The 18,981-nt window shown below is 38.1% G+C and overlaps 2 protein-coding genes across 2 annotated transcripts; both read left to right on the top strand.

The window, feature by feature from the left end:
- Nucleotides 1-6,092: 6,092 nt before the first annotated feature.
- Nucleotides 6,093-10,447, top strand: LOC122984475 (extracellular calcium-sensing receptor-like). The gene is made up of 9 exons (XM_044354945.1): nucleotides 6,093-6,269; nucleotides 6,561-6,855; nucleotides 7,016-7,102; nucleotides 7,361-7,630; nucleotides 8,080-8,286; nucleotides 8,371-8,637; nucleotides 9,005-9,232; nucleotides 9,341-9,464; nucleotides 9,537-10,447. The coding sequence occupies exons 1-9, from the start codon at nucleotides 6,160-6,162 to the stop codon at nucleotides 10,445-10,447; spliced, it is 2,499 nt and encodes an 832-aa protein (XP_044210880.1). The 5' UTR covers nucleotides 6,093-6,159.
- Nucleotides 10,448-11,768: 1,321 nt separating this feature from the next.
- Nucleotides 11,769-16,383, top strand: LOC122984471 (extracellular calcium-sensing receptor-like). The gene is made up of 9 exons (XM_044354940.1): nucleotides 11,769-11,893; nucleotides 12,166-12,460; nucleotides 12,604-12,690; nucleotides 13,058-13,327; nucleotides 14,019-14,225; nucleotides 14,306-14,572; nucleotides 14,957-15,184; nucleotides 15,281-15,404; nucleotides 15,473-16,383. Exons 1-9 carry the CDS (start codon nucleotides 11,784-11,786, stop codon nucleotides 16,381-16,383), a joined length of 2,499 nt encoding a protein of 832 aa, XP_044210875.1. The 5' UTR covers nucleotides 11,769-11,783.
- The last annotated feature ends 2,598 nt before the right edge of the window (nucleotides 16,384-18,981 follow it).

The raw sequence follows: 18,981 nt of genomic DNA, 5'->3' as shown, positions 1-18,981 counted from the left end.
CACAATAAAGAAAGGTTAAAAAGTAAGTCTTGCTGTTTTTTCTGATCATTTATTCTTACATTCTCTTGGATTTGAAAGAAGAAAAACATTTTGAACTGTGTGAACAATTGCATTCTCACTAGCGATGTTGAACATTAGTGCTGCCAGTCTTCATCTATAATCCAATTCAAATTTCATTCCTTATCATTTTTAATATTCAAATTATATTTGAATTTTTAATGCTCAAATTTAGCCCATTAGAAATATTTACTATGAACCTATACACTGTATACACAGGCTTATGCATTGCCAATGCCACTATCAGCATGTGATTGTTAATTTGTTCTGTCCACTAGAGGGCAACATTACCAATAAACAGGTGATGGCTTTCTTGCTAAGTAATAATTAAGCTTAGGCACAAAATGAATAACATTAACTAAAATATAAATATTAAATAATCTTTTATTGTACAGGACCATAGTAATTAAACTATGCACCTAACTGAAATATAAATAAATCCACGTCAGTATGTGCTTACATCAATACATGACGTGTTTTTTGGGTTGGATGATAGCAAACGATAGCACAAGTTGGAGCTCTGGGTCCAAACCCCATACTGCTTTTTTAAATTTTTCCGTTTGTTGATGGAAATCCATAAACTTCCCACACATTGCTTCTTAAATGGCCAGGAGTGTTGATCTCCGTGGGTGCATCACTTTCTGCCACTGATATTGTAAATGTCAGAGGTTAACATTAGCACATTGAATGTGAGATTGTGATTCAGTCAGAGTCAGAAAACTCACTGTTCATCAGATGTGACGAAAGCAATTTATTTTCTCGTGGGTAGGCCAAGATGAGAAGGGTGAGATCTGCTAACGTCAGCCAACACATTTATAAAAATAAAAAAAACACATTCAAATAGTAATTTCAGCATTCGATTAGCATTTTTTTCCTATTAGATTTATTTTTGACTCCAGAAATTTGTTCCAACAGCTAAAGTGAATATAGAAATGTTATACTTGCATTACTGTACACTTGATATAGGCTTGGCTTCAGCATACAACTTTCTTACCTTCAATGACCAAAGTGATTATCCCTAACCCAATTACTATTGTACTAACAAATTGAGGAAGCTGTAACCAACAACAGTGGGAACAGCAGCAACATCAGCTTATACATTTCCAGTGGTAGCACAATGGGAAATACATCTACGCTGAAAAAAAAAACACTACACTTGGTCCTTGGAGAATGACATTGTGGATGAGCCCAACATGCTTATGTTAATAAGTCACTGAAATTAAGTTTAAAACCAGACTGATGAACTGATGAAGTGTCTTAATTGTGGTTCCATATACTGTTTGACTAATTTGCATCAGAGGCTACCAAATTCATATTATCCTTCTCACAATTTTAGTTTGCTTATCGCCTGGTTTTTGAGTTACGTATTATCTTCAGGTGCCGGCTTCACAAAGCTTTAATTTGGGCATCACTTACTGTAGTTCAAGTTGCAAAATGTTGTTCTTACCTACAAATGCCACCTAAAGAATATACCTATGGGTTTCAGACAAATGCATGGTTTTAGTATTCTGCTACATTTCAGGTGAGGCACATAGAGTATCGTCATAGTCATAGACTGTATATAAAGATGGACATAGCAAGGTGTGATGTCACTGATTGGTTAGCATTGGAGCCAGTTTGAAGCCCAGAGGTGCTGCTTATGGTCTGCATCATCTTTTCTGTTTGGAGCCAGGACCTTCCAAATAAAGTGGAGGGTGTTGCCTTTCATGCTCCGGAAACACGCCCTCTGACCAAAGTGAATGTGAGCTTATAGTGATGGACAAAGCAGTTCCTTTCAGTGCCCTGAATCACTAGAATCAGTTCATTAAAAGGATTCGTTCAAAAGATTTGTTCACCAAATAATTCAGTGTTTGACCCGAGCTTCAACTACGTAGTCCGACCCACTGTACTAACACAGCTGAACGATGTATATTCCTCATGATCCCCAGCTTCCAGAAGTGCTGTTGCTTTGTCAAACATGCAAAAACTCTGTTTATAAATCTTGATATTTTAAAAGTTTCCACACTGAATAGATGAAGATTAATGCTGTTTTTTAATGACTTTTAAGTGATTTTAACTGATCTATCATTTAACATCACTCTTTGACTTGCTGGGCCTGATTCCAGCAGTTTGAGCCACTGACTATCACTCAGGGCTGACGTTCACTGTGTAGTACTTTCAGTACTACACAATATGCGACATCCAATGAGTACAGATGCAGCAATTTTGTTTATGCACTCTCTCTATATATATATATATCTGGTGCAATATATGTAATGTATATTTTTCCTGTCAAATAAACAAATAAAAGGTGTATGCAACTAAATGTCAGGTTTTTAAATATTTTTTATTGAAATGAAAACAAGAAATAGGTGCCGAACAGATGAAAGACTACTAAAAGAAAGTCTGACCACACTGCTATAATGCTCCCAAGGTGTTTACGTTCACCAACAGATCAATGTTTCAATCCAAGCAGGATTGCCAGGATAGAAATAAGAGGGAGGTGGCATGTATTGACTCAGTCTCACTCAGTGAGTCTTTTTCTCTCAGCTGCAGCAGCACTGGTGAGCAGTTTCACGTAAAAAATCAGTGTTTGTCTGACATTGTTCAGCAGGTACAGGACATCCAGGAGGAGTTGCTACCCGAGCTGCTGCTAGTGTTTGCTACATGTTATCTGCTACATGATGCACATTTCCTAATTTGGACATCACTCCCGGAGTTGGGAGTGTTCCCCAGAGATAAAGCTGAGCTATTGACTCACACGCCAAGTGCTCCCAAGGGACTCTCCATAACCTGTTGATTGTGCTCATATGGCTTTGTAAGTGTAAACATGTGAGGAATTAGGCCATAGATTATCTTGCATTTTATCTAATGGCCATCAGGGGCGACTCCACTGGCTGCAAAAAGAAGTCCAATTGTATGGAAGTCTATGAGAAAATAACCCTACTTCTCACTTGATTTATTACCTCAGTAAACAGTTTCCTAATGAGTTTATGGTCTCAATCACTAGTGAAAATTAGCATTAGCATTAGCATTATCACTGTTAACCATAGATTGTAAATGCGCCATGCTAACCAAGCTAGCAGCTAGCGCTATGGTAAGCTTCATCCTCTCGTCCAAATATGGTAACTTCTGGCTCCAAAAATCGAACATGGCGACGGCCAAATCCAAGATGGCGATGGTCAAATCACTACACTTGAGGCTTCAAAATGTCAGTTTGCAAACCAATGGGTGATGTCACAGTGACAATGTCCATATTTTTTACAGTCTATGGTTCACTCACAGCAGTACCTGCACGTTTGCTTGCAACTGACTAAGAGCTCAACTGAACTGAGAAATGAACAAATCATTTCATGAAGTGATTCAGGTCACCTCTTTCACCCAAAAGATTTGTTCTTTCAAACAAATCATCTGCGACTGACACAGCACTACTAGCTCACTGGCAACACCTAGTGGTGGACACTTGGGCAAACATCAGCTGCTTCATGCTAAATTTTGCTAACAGGGTAGGCATCATAATCAAGTAACATTAAACCTACCAAAATATTACGACAGTAGTCCGACTCAGTGCAAGTCCCAGAGCTGGGGAGTGCAGCAAGTGAGCCAACCCAGTAAACATTGTTAGAACGGCGACATCATGTCCCTGGCCAAAAATGGTTCTGGTTGGATGCCAAAAACAGCAACATGCACGTGAAATGCAAATCTTTTTAGCAAGATTTTTTAGCAGATGTGTGCACATATTTGGAATATAGATATGCATGTCTAAATGTCAATTTCTCCTTTCTAATGAATATTTTGTCTGATCCAATTTTGATTTAAAAACTGTTATGAGCAGATGGTCACAGGGTGTCGTCCTTTCAACATTCAATAAAGGTCGACCTGGACCTGACTTCAAAAAGTTATACTTCTCAAAGGTTTTACTGTGCAAAACATCTATGAGTGTTTTGTTTGTGTATTTTTCATTCAAAAACTTTTTTCTTTATTCTTTAATAGGTTGAGAGCCAATTGTCTGTCCTCAACAATCAAGCACCCTGATTTTATTCAAAGTCACACCACATACCCTAGCAGGGTTGTATAGCTGATTGGCCAACGCAGCCTTCAGCCACAGTGACGTTGGGTTGCAGTTCTCCAAAAGTTGACTCTGGATCAACTTTTTTGCTGCAGGCCAGTGCGGCAGCGCTACGGCCAAAATCCCTGCAGCCTAAACACACTACCCCCATTCAAATAAAGGGGAGGACTCACATTTTTGCCACACTGCCTGATTTGGTCTGAATATGGCCTAAATCAGACTGCTCATTTTAAAGTAATTACATTCTCCCATGAGAATGTAATTACTTATATTCTCATGGGAGCCCTTTGGTGAAGCCAAAGATTCAACCCCTACTATGCTTCAATGGGGGCTTAACTCAGTGGCAACTGCTTCGATTCCAACAGCCTTTGCAAGAGCCGCTTCTGCCTCTTTCTCTTGCTATGGTGCACCCAGCTCTGCTTCAAGACGGGCTTTAACTATTTTTATTCCAATCTCTTTTTTAGCAAAAGCTGCCTTGGCTTCTGCATGTGCTCTAGCCAGTGCCACACTAACATGCTGATGAGTTCGGAGATCAATGACTGTTTGAGGCATGCAATTTTACATCCAGGCTCTGCATCATTTTGCACCTTTGACTTCCATCCATAGTTTTGGCTGGCAGAAATCAATGCCAGATACAAAGTCAGTGCACTGAGTGTGAAAAAACCTTCCAATCGTAATCATGGCTCTAGATCCAACTTCATTCTCTGAAGAGTGGGTGGCATTTCACTATACTGTTCTTTTTAATGTTGGAATTGAATTAAACTCTTTCTTCGCTACTCCTCCGACGAGTTTTGTTGTTGTTGTTGTTGTGAATTGCAAGACTTTAATGAAGAGAAGGTGAAACTGCAATAAAAATACAAATAAGACTAATAAAAATTATTGATAATCCCTCTCCTACATGGAGGCAAGTCATTACACATACCACCTCAGTTGCAAATATAGTCCTGTAATACAACGACAATAAAAAAAATGTATCTCAATATATACAGAAACTGTTTGTGAACAAAATCTACTCACTGCCAATGCCACAGGAAGGGAAATGAAGCAGGGTGACCATAGATTGCCCCACTCAAAACATGTGCTACTCAGAAATAAAGGCAAAAGACTTGCTACATGAATTACTTCACTTCCTGATTACGCACAACAAATAATATGTCAAAGTTACACCACAGAGTGCATTCATGTTTGTACACAACTGAACATATCTGATATCTGTCAAGTTATCATATGCTTAATAACAGTCAGATGCAATAACCCTCAATCAAACAGATGCAGAGTAACAGTGAAAAATGGATGAGAATACAATATACTGAGATATCAAATGTGTAAGTATGCTGCTACCCTCTAGTGGACATTTCAGTAAACTCTGACTGCACAATAGTGGAGTCAATACTCAAAGGCCTGACTTAAGAAATTTTTAAACTTGCTTTGGTGTGCTTGTGTCCCCACAAAGATATGTGGTTATCCTCACTACACAGTAGCTCCTCTGATACATACATGTATCTGCTCAGGTGTTTGCAAGGTTGCAGTTAAATATGCGTTTTATTGTGATGCAGTCAGATTAATCAGATTCATTTTATATATGTATGGAAAGTCTACTTAATGGGACATTTAACAAACTAGCCATACACTGAGTTGATTGTCATGCAACGTTCATACATTACTGTTCTCCACAACCTAATATAGGGTGGGACAGTTGCTAACATGGCTTTGGTGAAATGTTATTAAATGAGCGCACATTAATTCTGCCTCAATACAAAATCGCTTTGAAATGAAATGTATCTTAGGCCCTGCCCCTACTTCTTTTCCTGCCCTAATGGGTGGTACGTGCAAGATTAAACTATACTGCAAGTTGATAAAAAGGGGTGACATATCGCTAAAACTAAATGACTGGGCTTAGAAAAGGAGTTAACAAGAGGAAAGTCATGTGGGCATTTCTAGATTTACCCTTGCTCATGTACTTCATGTTATTGTCTTCATATGTTTCCTATGCTGTGTCTTCCCCTCTCTATTCCTCCTCCTGCCAGTTACAGGGACAGTTTCATCTCAATGGGATGCACAAGACTGGAGATGTGGTGGTGGGTGGGCTGTTTCAAGTCCACTTCTTTTCTGTCTTTCCTGACCTGTCTTTTACCTCAGAGCCACAAGAGACTACCTGCCACGGGTGAGTCTATCAGAGAAGCAGCAAAAAGCATAACCTTAGGGAAATCAATCCCATATTTGAATGTATTCTTGATCAACATATATTATATAGCATAGTTACATTGTGCTTTTATACTCTTTCAAACATATTAATTTTTTTCAGTCTTTTTTCAGTTTAAGTATGATAATTATTGCTATTTAACTGACTTAATTGTTTACAAAACATGCTACTTATGCAACATGTACCTCTTTGTATAGATATTATATCATATTGTATTTTTTTAAATATACATTGTGTTATTTTTTATGTTAGTTTTGATGTTCTAGGATTCAGGCAGACCCAGACCATGGCCTTTGCTGTTAATGAGATCAACAGAAACTCCAACCTGCTGCCTAATGTGACTCTGGGATACAGTCTGTATGATAACTGCGTCAAACTAGGAATTGGATTCCGTGCAGCATTATCTTTAGTTAGCGGTCAAGGGGAAGAATTTATTTTAGACAAGAGCTGCGTAGGAGCCCCTCCAGTCCTGGGGGTTGTGGGTGATTCTTCCTCTACACGTACTATTGCTATCTCCACTGTCTTAGGTTTGTACAGAGTGCCAATGGTAAGTTTTCCGCCTTACATCTAATAATTTGTTTGGATGATTTTTATTGAATTTCAAAATTTATGTCAATTGTAAACATGGAATAATCAACCTTAAAAAGTTGAAAGAGCCAGTGAAGGCTTTGAATGTGTTTAGGATGTGCAGTCTTTGTCCTTCACAGGTGAGTTATTTTGCCACATGTTCCTGCCTGAGTGACCGGCAAAAGTTTCCATCCTTCTTTAGGACGATCCCAAGTGATGCTTTCCAGGTGAACATTTGTCAGCAAAATGAAAATAGATAAAATATATCATGTGCAGTTAGCATACCTGTATTGCAATGACACAACTATTCCTCTTGTATATGACCAGTCACATTCTTTGTGTCATGAATGGAGGTGTATAGTCTCAGATAACAAAGCTGAAAGGCAATAGTTGAACCTGGTCCATTGTGGAATCTGTTTAGCAGGTTTTGCACTAAAATGATATTCCAGCCTGTACACTAATCCCTCCACTCTCTATTCAAATAGGTGCGTGCTATGATTCAGATTCTTAAACGGTTTGGCTGGACTTGGGCAGGTCTGTTAGTCAGTGATGATGACTATGGACTCCATGCTGCCCGATCCTTCCAATCTGACCTGGCTCAGTCTGGTGGAGGTTGTCTAGCCTATTTGGAGGTTTTGCCCTGGGGCAATGACCCAGCTGAGCTGAACAGGATCGTGGATATAATGAAAAAATCCACAGCTCGTGTGGTCATCGTATTTGCACATGAGAGTCACATGATTGGCCTCATGGAAGAGGTTTGAGATTTAATTAATTTCGATGAAATCTTTTCTTTTTCCTCTTGGCTAATTTGACCAACCAAGATCCTGTGAATTATCACCTAAATAGATATTCAAAAAGTAAAATAATATAAATAATAAAAGCAGCGATATTTGGTCAATTTGAAAGTTTTAAGTTAAAATAAAATGTTTGCCTATCTGCAACAAATAAATAATGAATTGATTAGGTCACACCTGTTGTTATTTGTTTAAGGTGCTGTTTATAGGGTTTTTGAGTGAGATCACTAAATTAGACAAATTATACTGAACTACATCACTTTGCTCACTATAAAAGTGAATACACAACATTCTGTGGATTAATAAGAAAAGAAACAAACTATGTAAACTGCTTATAATTAAGAAGACTAGACAATACTTTAGAAGCATTGCAGTGTAACCTTATATATTTGGTATAATGCATTGCACAGGTGGTGAAGCAGAATGTGACAGGCCGTCAGTGGATTGCAAGTGAAGCCTGGACAGCAGCTGCTGTGCTTCAGACCCCTGACCTCATGCCGTACCTGGGTGGCACTCTGGGCATCGCCATCCGTCGCGGAGAAATACCAGGCCTCAGGGATTTCTTACTAAGAGTGCGTCCTGACCTACACCACAACAACAGCTATGAAAATAACTTGGTGAGAGTTGAACCTTCTAATGTGGTATTTTCAAGAACAATATATTATCACTGTGTATAACACATAGTTTTGAATATATTTCAGGTAAATCAGTTTTGGGAACACACATTTCAGTGCAGATTTGCACCACCTCCAGCAGGTTGGGTGGGAGCACTATGCACAGGAGATGAGAACCTAGAGAATGTGGAGACTGAGTTTTTGGATGTGTCTAACCTCAGGCCTGAGTACAATGTGTACAAGGCTGTGTATGCTCTGGCGTACGCCCTTGATGACATGCTGCAGTGTGTGCCAGAGAGAGGGCCTTTCAGCGGGCGCAGCTGTGCTTCTTTGCAAAGACTGGAGCCATGGCAGGTGTGATATCAATTTACACTTCACCTGTTTATGCTTTAAAAGAGCTGCTACACCTTAAAGTAGTGAATGCAGTTGTCTGAGCATAGAATATTAGGGAAAACAAGACATGCAATAATGACATTTGTACATGGCTATTGATTTCATGATGTTCTTACAAAGAATTTTCAAAGTAAATTATTTAAACTCAGCAATAGATGAATAAAATGAATTCTTATTTTGTTTTGTGACATGGTATTGAACCAATTAGAAAGGACAGCATCCTGAATTTCAGAGTGTCTCAATATATAAATAGTTGCTACGAGTCTGTCACACTCCTTATCTCCGCATTTGTTTTTTAATTTTTTTTCTCTCTCTCATCCATTTGAAGCTTGTACATTATTTACAAAAAGTCAACTTCACCACAACATTTGGTGATCAAGTGTCATTTGATGAGAATGGTGATGCTTTACCAATATATGATATCATGAACTGGCTGTGGCTCCCTGATGGAAGAACAAAAGTTCAGAATGTGGGTGCGGTTAAGAAGTCAGTGTTCAAAGGTGAAGAACTCACACTGGATGAAAACAAAATCTTCTGGAACTTTCAATCCAAAGAGGTCAATTCTGCATTTTCAGACTATTTTCTCTTTTGACAGTAGATCAGTTTTCAGTTTTAGCAGTATAAAGTAGTGTAGAATGACAGATATTTATTTTTGTTCTTAAAGCCACCCCGGTCAGTGTGCAGTGAGAGTTGTCCTCCAGGTACTCGCATGGCCAGAAAGAAGGGTCAGCCTGAGTGCTGTTTTGATTGCATCCCTTGCTCTGAGGGAAAAATCAGCAATAATACAGGTGGGTGTTCATTTTTCAGTTCAGCATTTTGTTTCACAAATATATATCTAACCACTTCCCCTATTTTCCTAGACTCTACGGAGTGCACCAGTTGTCCAGAGGACTTCTGGTCCAACCCTGAGAATGAACTCTGTGTTCCTAAGAAAATTGAGTTCCTCTCCTACCATGAGCCTCTGGGTATCTGCTTGACAACCACATCATTGCTGGGCACATTTATCTGTGCTGTTGTCCTGGGAATCTTCATATATCATCGCAGCACACCCATGGTACGCGCCAACAATTCAGAACTGAGTTTCTTGCTCTTGGTGTCACTGAAGTTATGTTTCCTGTGTTCACTGCTGTTCATCGGCCGTCCCAGACTATGGACATGCCAGTTGAGACATGCAGCATTTGGGATCAGCTTTGTGCTTTGTGTCTCATGTATCCTGGTGAAAACCATGGTGGTTCTGGCTGTTTTCAAGGCCTCCAAACCAGGAGGTGGAGCCAATCTGAAGTGGTTTGGTGCTGTGCAGCAGAGAGGGACAGTTCTGGTTCTTACATCCATCCAGGCAGCAATCTGCACTACGTGGCTTGTCACATCTTCACCAACTCCTCATAAAAACACTCAATACTACAATGACAAAATTGTTTATGAGTGTGTAGTTGGGTCAACTGTTGGTTTTGCAGTGTTACTGGGTTATATTGGCTTACTGGCTATCCTCAGCTTCCTGCTAGCATTTCTGGCAAGGAATCTTCCAGACAACTTTAATGAGGCCAAACTCATCACTTTCAGCATGCTGATTTTCTGTGCTGTGTGGGTGGCCTTTGTCCCTGCTTATATCAACTCACCAGGCAAATATGCAGACGCAGTGGAGGTATTTGCCATCCTGGCCTCCAGTTTTGGCCTCTTGGTGGCACTGTTTGGACCCAAATGTTACATAATCCTACTGAGACCAGAGAGAAACACAAAGAAAGCAATCATGGGTCGAGGCACGACAAAGTGATAAAAATAACAGTTACAATAAAATTAAAAAACATTTGTCTGAACCAATACGTATTTTGAATTATTTCAGTAGTGAGCTGCCAACTCCTATATATAATAAATAATTAATTGTCTTTTAACCTTCAGAGCCTTCTTTTACCTTCTATTTAAATACAGACATCTGAAAAAGAGTAAAGACAGCAGTTACTAGAAGCAATAAAGAGATGTTTTTATGAAAAAAATCATATTGTATTACCTCTTTCTTTTCTTGATCACATTCACTGGGATTTAAAATACTTTGAATGACATTTTCCGCAGTTTCCACTTCATTAAATCCCCTGGAAATCAAACCACTTTTTGTATGACTATTGTAGTAGTTCAAATGGGTTACCTAGAGTGGACTATTCCATTTTTGTGGAAGCTTTGAGCTTTTTTAGCTTTGAGAAAAACAGCAAAATATCACCTGCATATAATAAATTATGATGACTTTTTGTTCCAAAATTTATACACAGCATATTATTGTGAGTTCTAGCTCATGTAAGTGACTCATTTGCATACAACAAGCACTCTCTCCATCTGGAAAATCTTTGAAGGTATTCCATTTACAACAACCCTCATCCTTAGTGTAGAGTAAATAGAATCCTCTAAAACACAAACTTGGTAAGCACTGCAAATAAGTGTTTTTACTTAATACTCAAATGGCTTTTCAGCATGAAGACAAATTACATTTTTTGATGGAGCATGTCTGGCTTGGTGTCATATAATTAATGGTCTCCTAACTAGACAGTCTTTGCTTAATGAAGCCCATTTGGACTAGCTTAACAAGTTGAGGCAAATATATTAAATATACTGTATATTGTCATAAACCAGCTCCAAGCATCACTGTAACTGTATAGTATATGTAGGATGATCCCTTACTTTACTTGCACATAAAGGGTAAGTAATGGAAAGATAATCATGAAGTTATGAGGGACATCCCACAGGGACAGTCAGACCTTCCTAACCAGCCACCTACTTAAACCTATTCTATTGCTACAGTATATTAACACAATTAATTTGACATGTGTAATATGTCCTGCCCCCAAGCCCCATGTGCTGATGCGTGGTGTGAAAGATTAAACGATGACAAAAAGCATCCAAAAGGGATGACGCAGCGCTGCATATAACATTAAGCAGCCTTGTATGAAGAATAGAACAGGGGTGAAGGGAGGAAGGCAGTTATGGGGGCTTTTCTTGACACACATTTGTTCTTGTGTGTCTACTTGATCTTGATTTTTTTCTCTTCCTCTTCTTTATTATCTGTGTTTTCCTCTCCTTCCTTATCTTGTAAATTACGGAGACAGTTTCATCTTAATGGGATGCACAAGCCTGGTGATGTGATTCTGGGTGGGCTGTTTGAAGTCCACTACACCTCTGTCTTCCCTGATTGGACATTTAGCTCAGAGCCACGTCAGCCCAGCTGCCAAGGGTAAGTCTAACATACATACAGCAGACAACACAGATATGTGCAAATTATTCTGTTCTGCTCAGAGTATTCACGGCAAGGAAAAAAATGTCACTGTGCTGAAATTCATATGAAATGTAAATAATATGTTTTCATGATAGTCATTATGATAGTTTTAGAAGATTAAAATACAACTGTAAAAGTATATCATTATAGCTGTATAATGTGTAATCAACACCAGTTCTCACAATGACATATTAATTTTTAGACATTAATACTGACATTTTGTGTTATAGATTTGACACTCTAGGATTCAGACATGCTCAGACCATGGCCTTTGCTATTGATGAGATCAACAGAAACTCCAACCTGCTACCTAATGTGACTCTGGGATACAGTCTTTATGACAACTGTGGTGCACTTGTTATTGGATTCAGTGGTGCGTTATCACTTGCCAGTGGCCGAGAGGAGCAGTTTCAGCTACAGGAGAACTGTTTAGGGACCCCTCCAGTCCTGGGGATTGTGGGTGATTCCTCCTCAACATTTACTATCGCCGCCTCCAATGTGCTCAGTTTATACAAAATGCCCCTTGTAAGTTTCCTGTCTTTGTTATTGTATTTTAATTTACTGTATTTGAATTAGTTTTTTTTTTAGGCCAATGATATATATATTTTGTCTGGGTCTGACTTGTATGAGATGAGTAACTTGTGTGCATTCTGTATGTTTCTTTATAGGTGAGTCATTTTGCCACATGTTCCTGCCTGAGTGATCGGCAAAAGTTTCCATCCTTCTTTAGAACGATCCCAAGTGATGCTTTTCAGGTGAAACCCCTTTAGCAAAATTGAGAAATATAATATTTGGTAACACTTTCTATGGCATCCATGTCTATAATGCATTATAAACACACTTATAATGCATTATAATCTGCTTATCGCACTGTATAATTATAGTTATAAGCACTCATATCACAAATATTTTTCACAGGCAGTACAGCAAGCTCGTCAAAAAAGAGGTCCCTAATAACAGAAATCTTTTGTTTTCTCTTAATGAAATGAATTAACCGTGATTGCATTGTGAAATTTATATTACAAAAATTTACGTAAGTTACAATAACTGAAGTTGTATTTGTTATTTTAAAAGAATATACTAGTCTGTGCACTAATCCCTCCTCTTAATATATCCACTTAGGTGCGTGCTATGATTCAGATTCTAAAACGCTTCCACTGGACTTGGATGGGTCTGCTGGTCACCAGTGATGACTATGGACTCCATGCTGCCCAGTCATTCCAGTCTGACCTAGCTCGGTATGGTGGAGGTTGTTTGGCCTATCTAGAGGTTTTGCCCTGGGACAATGACCTAAGTGAACTTAGGAGGATTGTACATTTAATAAAGACATCAACAGCTCGAGTTGTCATCGTGTTTGCACATGAGAGCCACATGATTCAACTAATGGAAGAGGTTGGAATTAATATATAATCCATTATTTTGAGAAACATAACACAATGAATCATTATGCTCGTTTGTTCATTTGTTTGTCTAAATCAAAAATCGTTGATGAAATCAAATCAAATAAATTCTGACATTTATCATAATTTTCTATGAACTAAAATAATCTACAACATCGAGTTTAAGATCCAGTTGGATTGTCATTAAGTCAAATTCTTTGACAATGTTTGATAATATTACTCAATACAGTATATGTCATTATATTATATTATGACCTATATTTTGACCTGATTCAGATAGATGAAATAATTACTTTAAATGTTTGAATACATTTGTGAATTTCAATCAGTGGGCATACATCAAAGGGCTTTTTTCCAACAATGACAGGCATAATAAAATTGTTCTCATTATTAGATTAAATTGATCAGGTTACAAAATTAGAACATCTGTTGTAAATTCAGTCTTGCATCTACTCACTTTATTGTTACTACTGTTTTTTTTGTTGTCATTTTTTTTACATAAAATGCAGCATGCAGACCCTACTTTAACCTGAGATCCTTTCTCTTGAAAATGAACTCATATCTGTGATTATATGACTAAAAAAGCCAGACAATGGAATTGTGGTAGACAAATTGTTTGTTTCAAGATGCACTGTTTCTTTTCCACAAGTCTGAAAATATGTTTTATATGATGCATTGTGCAGGTGGTGAGGCAGAATGTGACAGGCCTGCAGTGGATTGCCAGTGAAGCCTGGACAGCAGCTGCTTTGCTGCAGACCCCCCGACTCATGCCGTACCTGAGTGGCACACTGGGTATTGCCATCCGTCGAGGAGAAATACCAGGCCTGAGGGATTTCCTATTAAAAATACATCCTGACCTACATGACATCAACAATTATGAAAATAGCATGGTGAGAGTTTAAGGTTACAATTTTATCTGAAATTGCAGGAATAAAATATTTAAATTTCTTTTCTTATAAAAACATTCTAGGTAAATCTGTTTTGGGAACACACATTTCAGTGCAGATTTGCACCACCTCCAGCAGGTTGGGTGGGAGCACTATGCACTGGAGATGAGAACCTAGAGAATGTGGAGACTGAGATTTTGGATGTGTCTAACCTCAGGCCTGAGTACAATGTGTACAAGGCTGTGTATGCTCTGGCGTATGCCCTTGATGACATGCTGCAGTGTGTGCCAGGCAGAGGGCCTTTCAGTGGGCGCAGCTGTGCCACTTTACAAAGACTGGAGCCATGGCAGGTGTGATATCAACTTACACTTTACCTTTTTATGCTTTAAAACAGCTGATACACCTTAAGGTAGTGAATGTAGTTTTCTGAGCATAGAATATTAGGGAAAACAATACATTATGTAATAATGATATTTGTACATTTGATATTAATTTCATGATTTTCTTACAAAAATCTTTTAAAGTAAATTATTTTCTTTAGATAATCATTTAAACCCAGCAGTAGACTGATAAAACTAATTCTGCTTTTGTTTTGTGACAGTGATAATGGTATTAAACCAAAAGGACAGCATACTGAATTTCAGGGTGTCTCAATATAGTTAATAATTATGACGAGTTTGTCACACTCCTTATCGCTGTATCTGGGCTTTTTTCTCTCTCTCAATTATTTGCAGCTTGTACATTATTTACAAAAGGTCAACTTCACCACACCATTTGGTGATCAAGTGTCATTTGATGAGAATGGTGATGCTTTACCAGTATATGATATCATGAACTGGCTGTGGCTCCCTGATGGAAGAACAAAAGTTCAGAATGTGGGTGAGGTTAAGAAGTCAGCGTTCAAAGGTGAAGAACTCACACTGGATGAAAACAAAATCTTCTGGAACTTTCAATTCAAAGAGGTCAATTCTGCGTTTTCATATTAGGACTGTAAATCAGTTTTCAATTTTAGCAGTGTATAATCGTATAGAATGACATATATATTTATCATCTTACAGCCACCCCAGTCAGTGTGCAGTGAGAGTTGTCCTCCAGGTACTCGCATTGCAAGAAAGAAGGGCCAACCTGAGTGCTGTTTTGACTGCATCCCTTGTTCAGATGGAAAGATCAGCAATAATACGGGTGGGTGTTCATTTTTTGATATTTTATTTTTATAATATGTTTCTCAACACTTCCCCTATTTTTGTTAGACTCTATGGAGTGTACGAGTTGTCCAGAGGATTTCTGGTCCAACCCCCAGCGTGACCACTGTGTTCCAAAAAAAATTGAGTTCCTCTCCTACCATGAGCCTCTGGGTATCTGCTTGACAACCACATCATTGCTGGGCACATTTATCTGTGCTGTTGTCCTGGGAATCTTTACCCATCATCGCAGCACACCCATTGTACGTGCCAACAATTCAGAACTGAGTTTCCTGCTCTTAATCTCTCTTAAACTATGTTTCCTGTGCTCTCTTCTGTTCATTGGTAGTCCTAGACTATGGACATGTCAGTTGAGACATGCAGCATTTGGGATCAGCTTTGTGTTGTGTGTCTCATGTATCTTGGTGAAAACCATGGTGGTTCTGGCTGTGTTCAAGGCCTCCAAACCAGGAGGTGGAGCCAGTCTGAAGTGGTTTGGTGCTATGCAGCAGAGAGGGACAGTTCTGGTTCTTACATCCATCCAGGCAGCAATCTGCACTGCTTGGCTTGTCTCCTCCTCACCAGCTCCTTATAAAAACATTCAATACCAAAATGACAAGATAATTTATGAGTGTGTAGTTGGGTCCACGGTTGGGTTTGCAGTGTTGCTTGGTTATATTGGCTTATTGGCTATCCTCAGCTTCCTGCTAGCATTTCTGGCAAGGAATCTTCCAGACAACTTCAATGAAGCTAAGTTCATCACTTTCAGCATGCTGATATTCTGTGCTGTGTGGGTGGCCTTTGTCCCTGCTTATGTCAACTCCCCAGGCAAATATGCAGATGCAGTGGAGGTATTTGCCATCCTGGCCTCCAGTTTTGGTCTCTTAGTGGCACTGTTTGGACCCAAATGTTACATAATCCTGCTGCGCCCAGAGAGAAACACAAAGAAAGCACTCATGGGTAGAGGCACAACCAGGTGATAAAAGTAACAGTTAAAAAAATCATTAGTCTGAACCAATATGTATTTTGAATTAATTTAGTAGTGATCTGCCAACTCCCATATATAACAAACAATTAACTGTCTTTTTAACTTCAGATATGTCTGAACTGTTAATAATAACCAGAGGTTACTAGAAGCAATAAAATGTTTGTATAAAGAGATTCATATGATATTACCTCTTTTTTTTTCTTTCTCACAGTCACTGGGATTTAAAAGATCTGAATGACATTTTCCTCAGTTTTCCACCTCATTAAACCACTTTTTATATGACTATTGTCCTGTAGTTATTCAAATGGGTTACCCAAAAAGGACTGATTAAACTTTGTGCAGCCCTCAATAGATAATATCACATCTTTAGCTTTGAGAAAAACAGCAAAATATCATCTGCATATAATGTTCTTTTTTTACTTTTTTTCCACAAATTTATACACTGAATATTATTGTGAGCTCCAGTTTATGTAAACATCTCATTTGCATACAGAAGCACTCTTTCTTAATAAAGCCCATTTTGACTAGCTTAACAAGTTGAGGCAAATATATTAAATATAGTGTATGTTGTCACAAACCAGCTCCAAGCATGTGACAATTTGGGGATTCAAGTCAAGGTAAAGTGACAAACAAATTTTATTGACAAGGGTAACGCTGTAACTGTACAGTATATGTAGGATTATCCCTTACTTTACTTGCACCTAAAGGGTAAGTAATAGTAAATTAATCATGAAGTTATGAGTGTCTCAGTATGATGTATCACTTTACTTGAGTTTTTCAGTTTCAATTATCTGTCACCATTTTGGCATAGAAAGAAGGGCCCTTGCTGGGCCTACATTACCCAGTATGCCTTGTGGTCTGATAAAGATATCCGAGGGCGATGGCAGATGGAGATGGAGATTTTGAGCCAGACTTTGCTCTAGGACTGTTAATTGTGTCATTTTATTAAGATTTCATATTTTTTCAGGAGAGAAAGTTACCATTTAGATTCCTAACATGTGGTCAGTTTATCCAAATAACGTCTGTTTGTAAATCTGCTACAACGTTTCGGAGCTGCTAGCTGGGTGACACGAGCAATATCTCGTAGCAGTTTGACTCCTGGGTCATCCCAGGGAGAACATGATCCAATGAACTGATGTGTGCAGCTCTTTGGTGAATTACCACTGCACCGCTCTGATATCTCTGTAGCATTTTGATATATGATATAATTCCTTTTAAAGGACAAATGTTGGTCTTACAGATGAATTCTAACAATTGTAACTGCCATATTAGTTTGTCTGAATGTAAATTGAAGCTTCGTGTTTTTACTGGACAGAACAACAGCACTGCCTCTTGGGCTCTATATGTACAGATGTCACCTTTCAATAAATAAAAAAAATTATTAAAATGAACATATATTAAATTTCATTTTATTTTATTAAACTACAGTTTGGGTTTTTATTATAGCTAAAAACTGAATAACATAATTTACTGCATCTCTCAGTCAATGAGGTTATTTTTTGTGAGAAATAAAGTGTTTGGTGGAGCTTTGAGTTGAGCTTGTTTTGTCACAGTATAGTCAGGTATGCGTGTTGAGTACTTGGCAAGTTTGACTCCGCAGTACCTACTTCCAAGGATGGCAGGACATTTAGTAAATGAAATAAAATTTAATATAAATTCATTGATAATTCTGTAATTAAAAGTAAATAGCAGAAAAGTTTTGTAACATAACAAAAAGCGGACCTTCTTCGTCTCCATAATGGTCGATGAGGCTCATAGGTAATGTAGGTTTGGCTATCAAAAACTGACAAAAAAAACTTGATTTCTCAATATCAAAGGTGAAATAATTAAAATGGATGGCCTTATCATATTGTTGAGTAATCAAGGACACTTTCATGTTTTTATGTTGAGAAATGTTGAGGATATCATTATCCGCCCACTGGACTGATGTGGTCTGTCTGAAATCCAAAGAAGAAGAAGAAATATGTAATCCATGGGGCACTCTAAAATCTATATTTTTTATTGAAAGAACATCATCAAACAGTTACATAAAACAACACAAATATCATAACAGCTCAGATAACTACACAACACAAAGACAATGATTCAAACAACATGTAAGCTACATGTTTTCAGAGATAGCAGTGTCCATAGCAACCACCATAGCAATGATAGAAAACGTTTGCATTCCAACAATTTTCTGGCATGACCTGAAACAATCTTCGTAATAACTGACAAAGTAAACATCAAAATACATTCACTGATTGAAGATCATAAAATTAAAATCCACATTTCTCATTAGAAATGTTATCAAAATGCATTTTAATGCCAAAGCTATCTTTAAATATTGCATTTTCCACTGAGAATCAAAGGAATGTCAGCCATTTTGTTTCTTTTCACAGACAGAAACTTGACAGACACGTGACGTTGGCGCAGGCCAATAGAAAAGAATAGGCCTAAAAAAACGTAGGCATCTCACAATTTTAGAGCCATTATTGTGAAACTAATATGTTTTTTGCTGTGGACAAACGTAGCTATTACACATTTTCATGTGAGACTTGGTTGGGTTGAGACAAAGCCATGGTTGTGGTATTTTGCTACATTTCAGCGC

This window comes from Thunnus albacares, chromosome 6, assembly GCF_914725855.1.
Source record: "Thunnus albacares chromosome 6, fThuAlb1.1, whole genome shotgun sequence".
In the NCBI taxonomy this organism is placed as follows: domain Eukaryota; kingdom Metazoa; phylum Chordata; class Actinopteri; order Scombriformes; family Scombridae; genus Thunnus; species Thunnus albacares.
The sequence above is the reverse complement of the archived record's forward strand: the minus strand, read 5'-3'. Positions and strand labels throughout refer to the sequence as shown.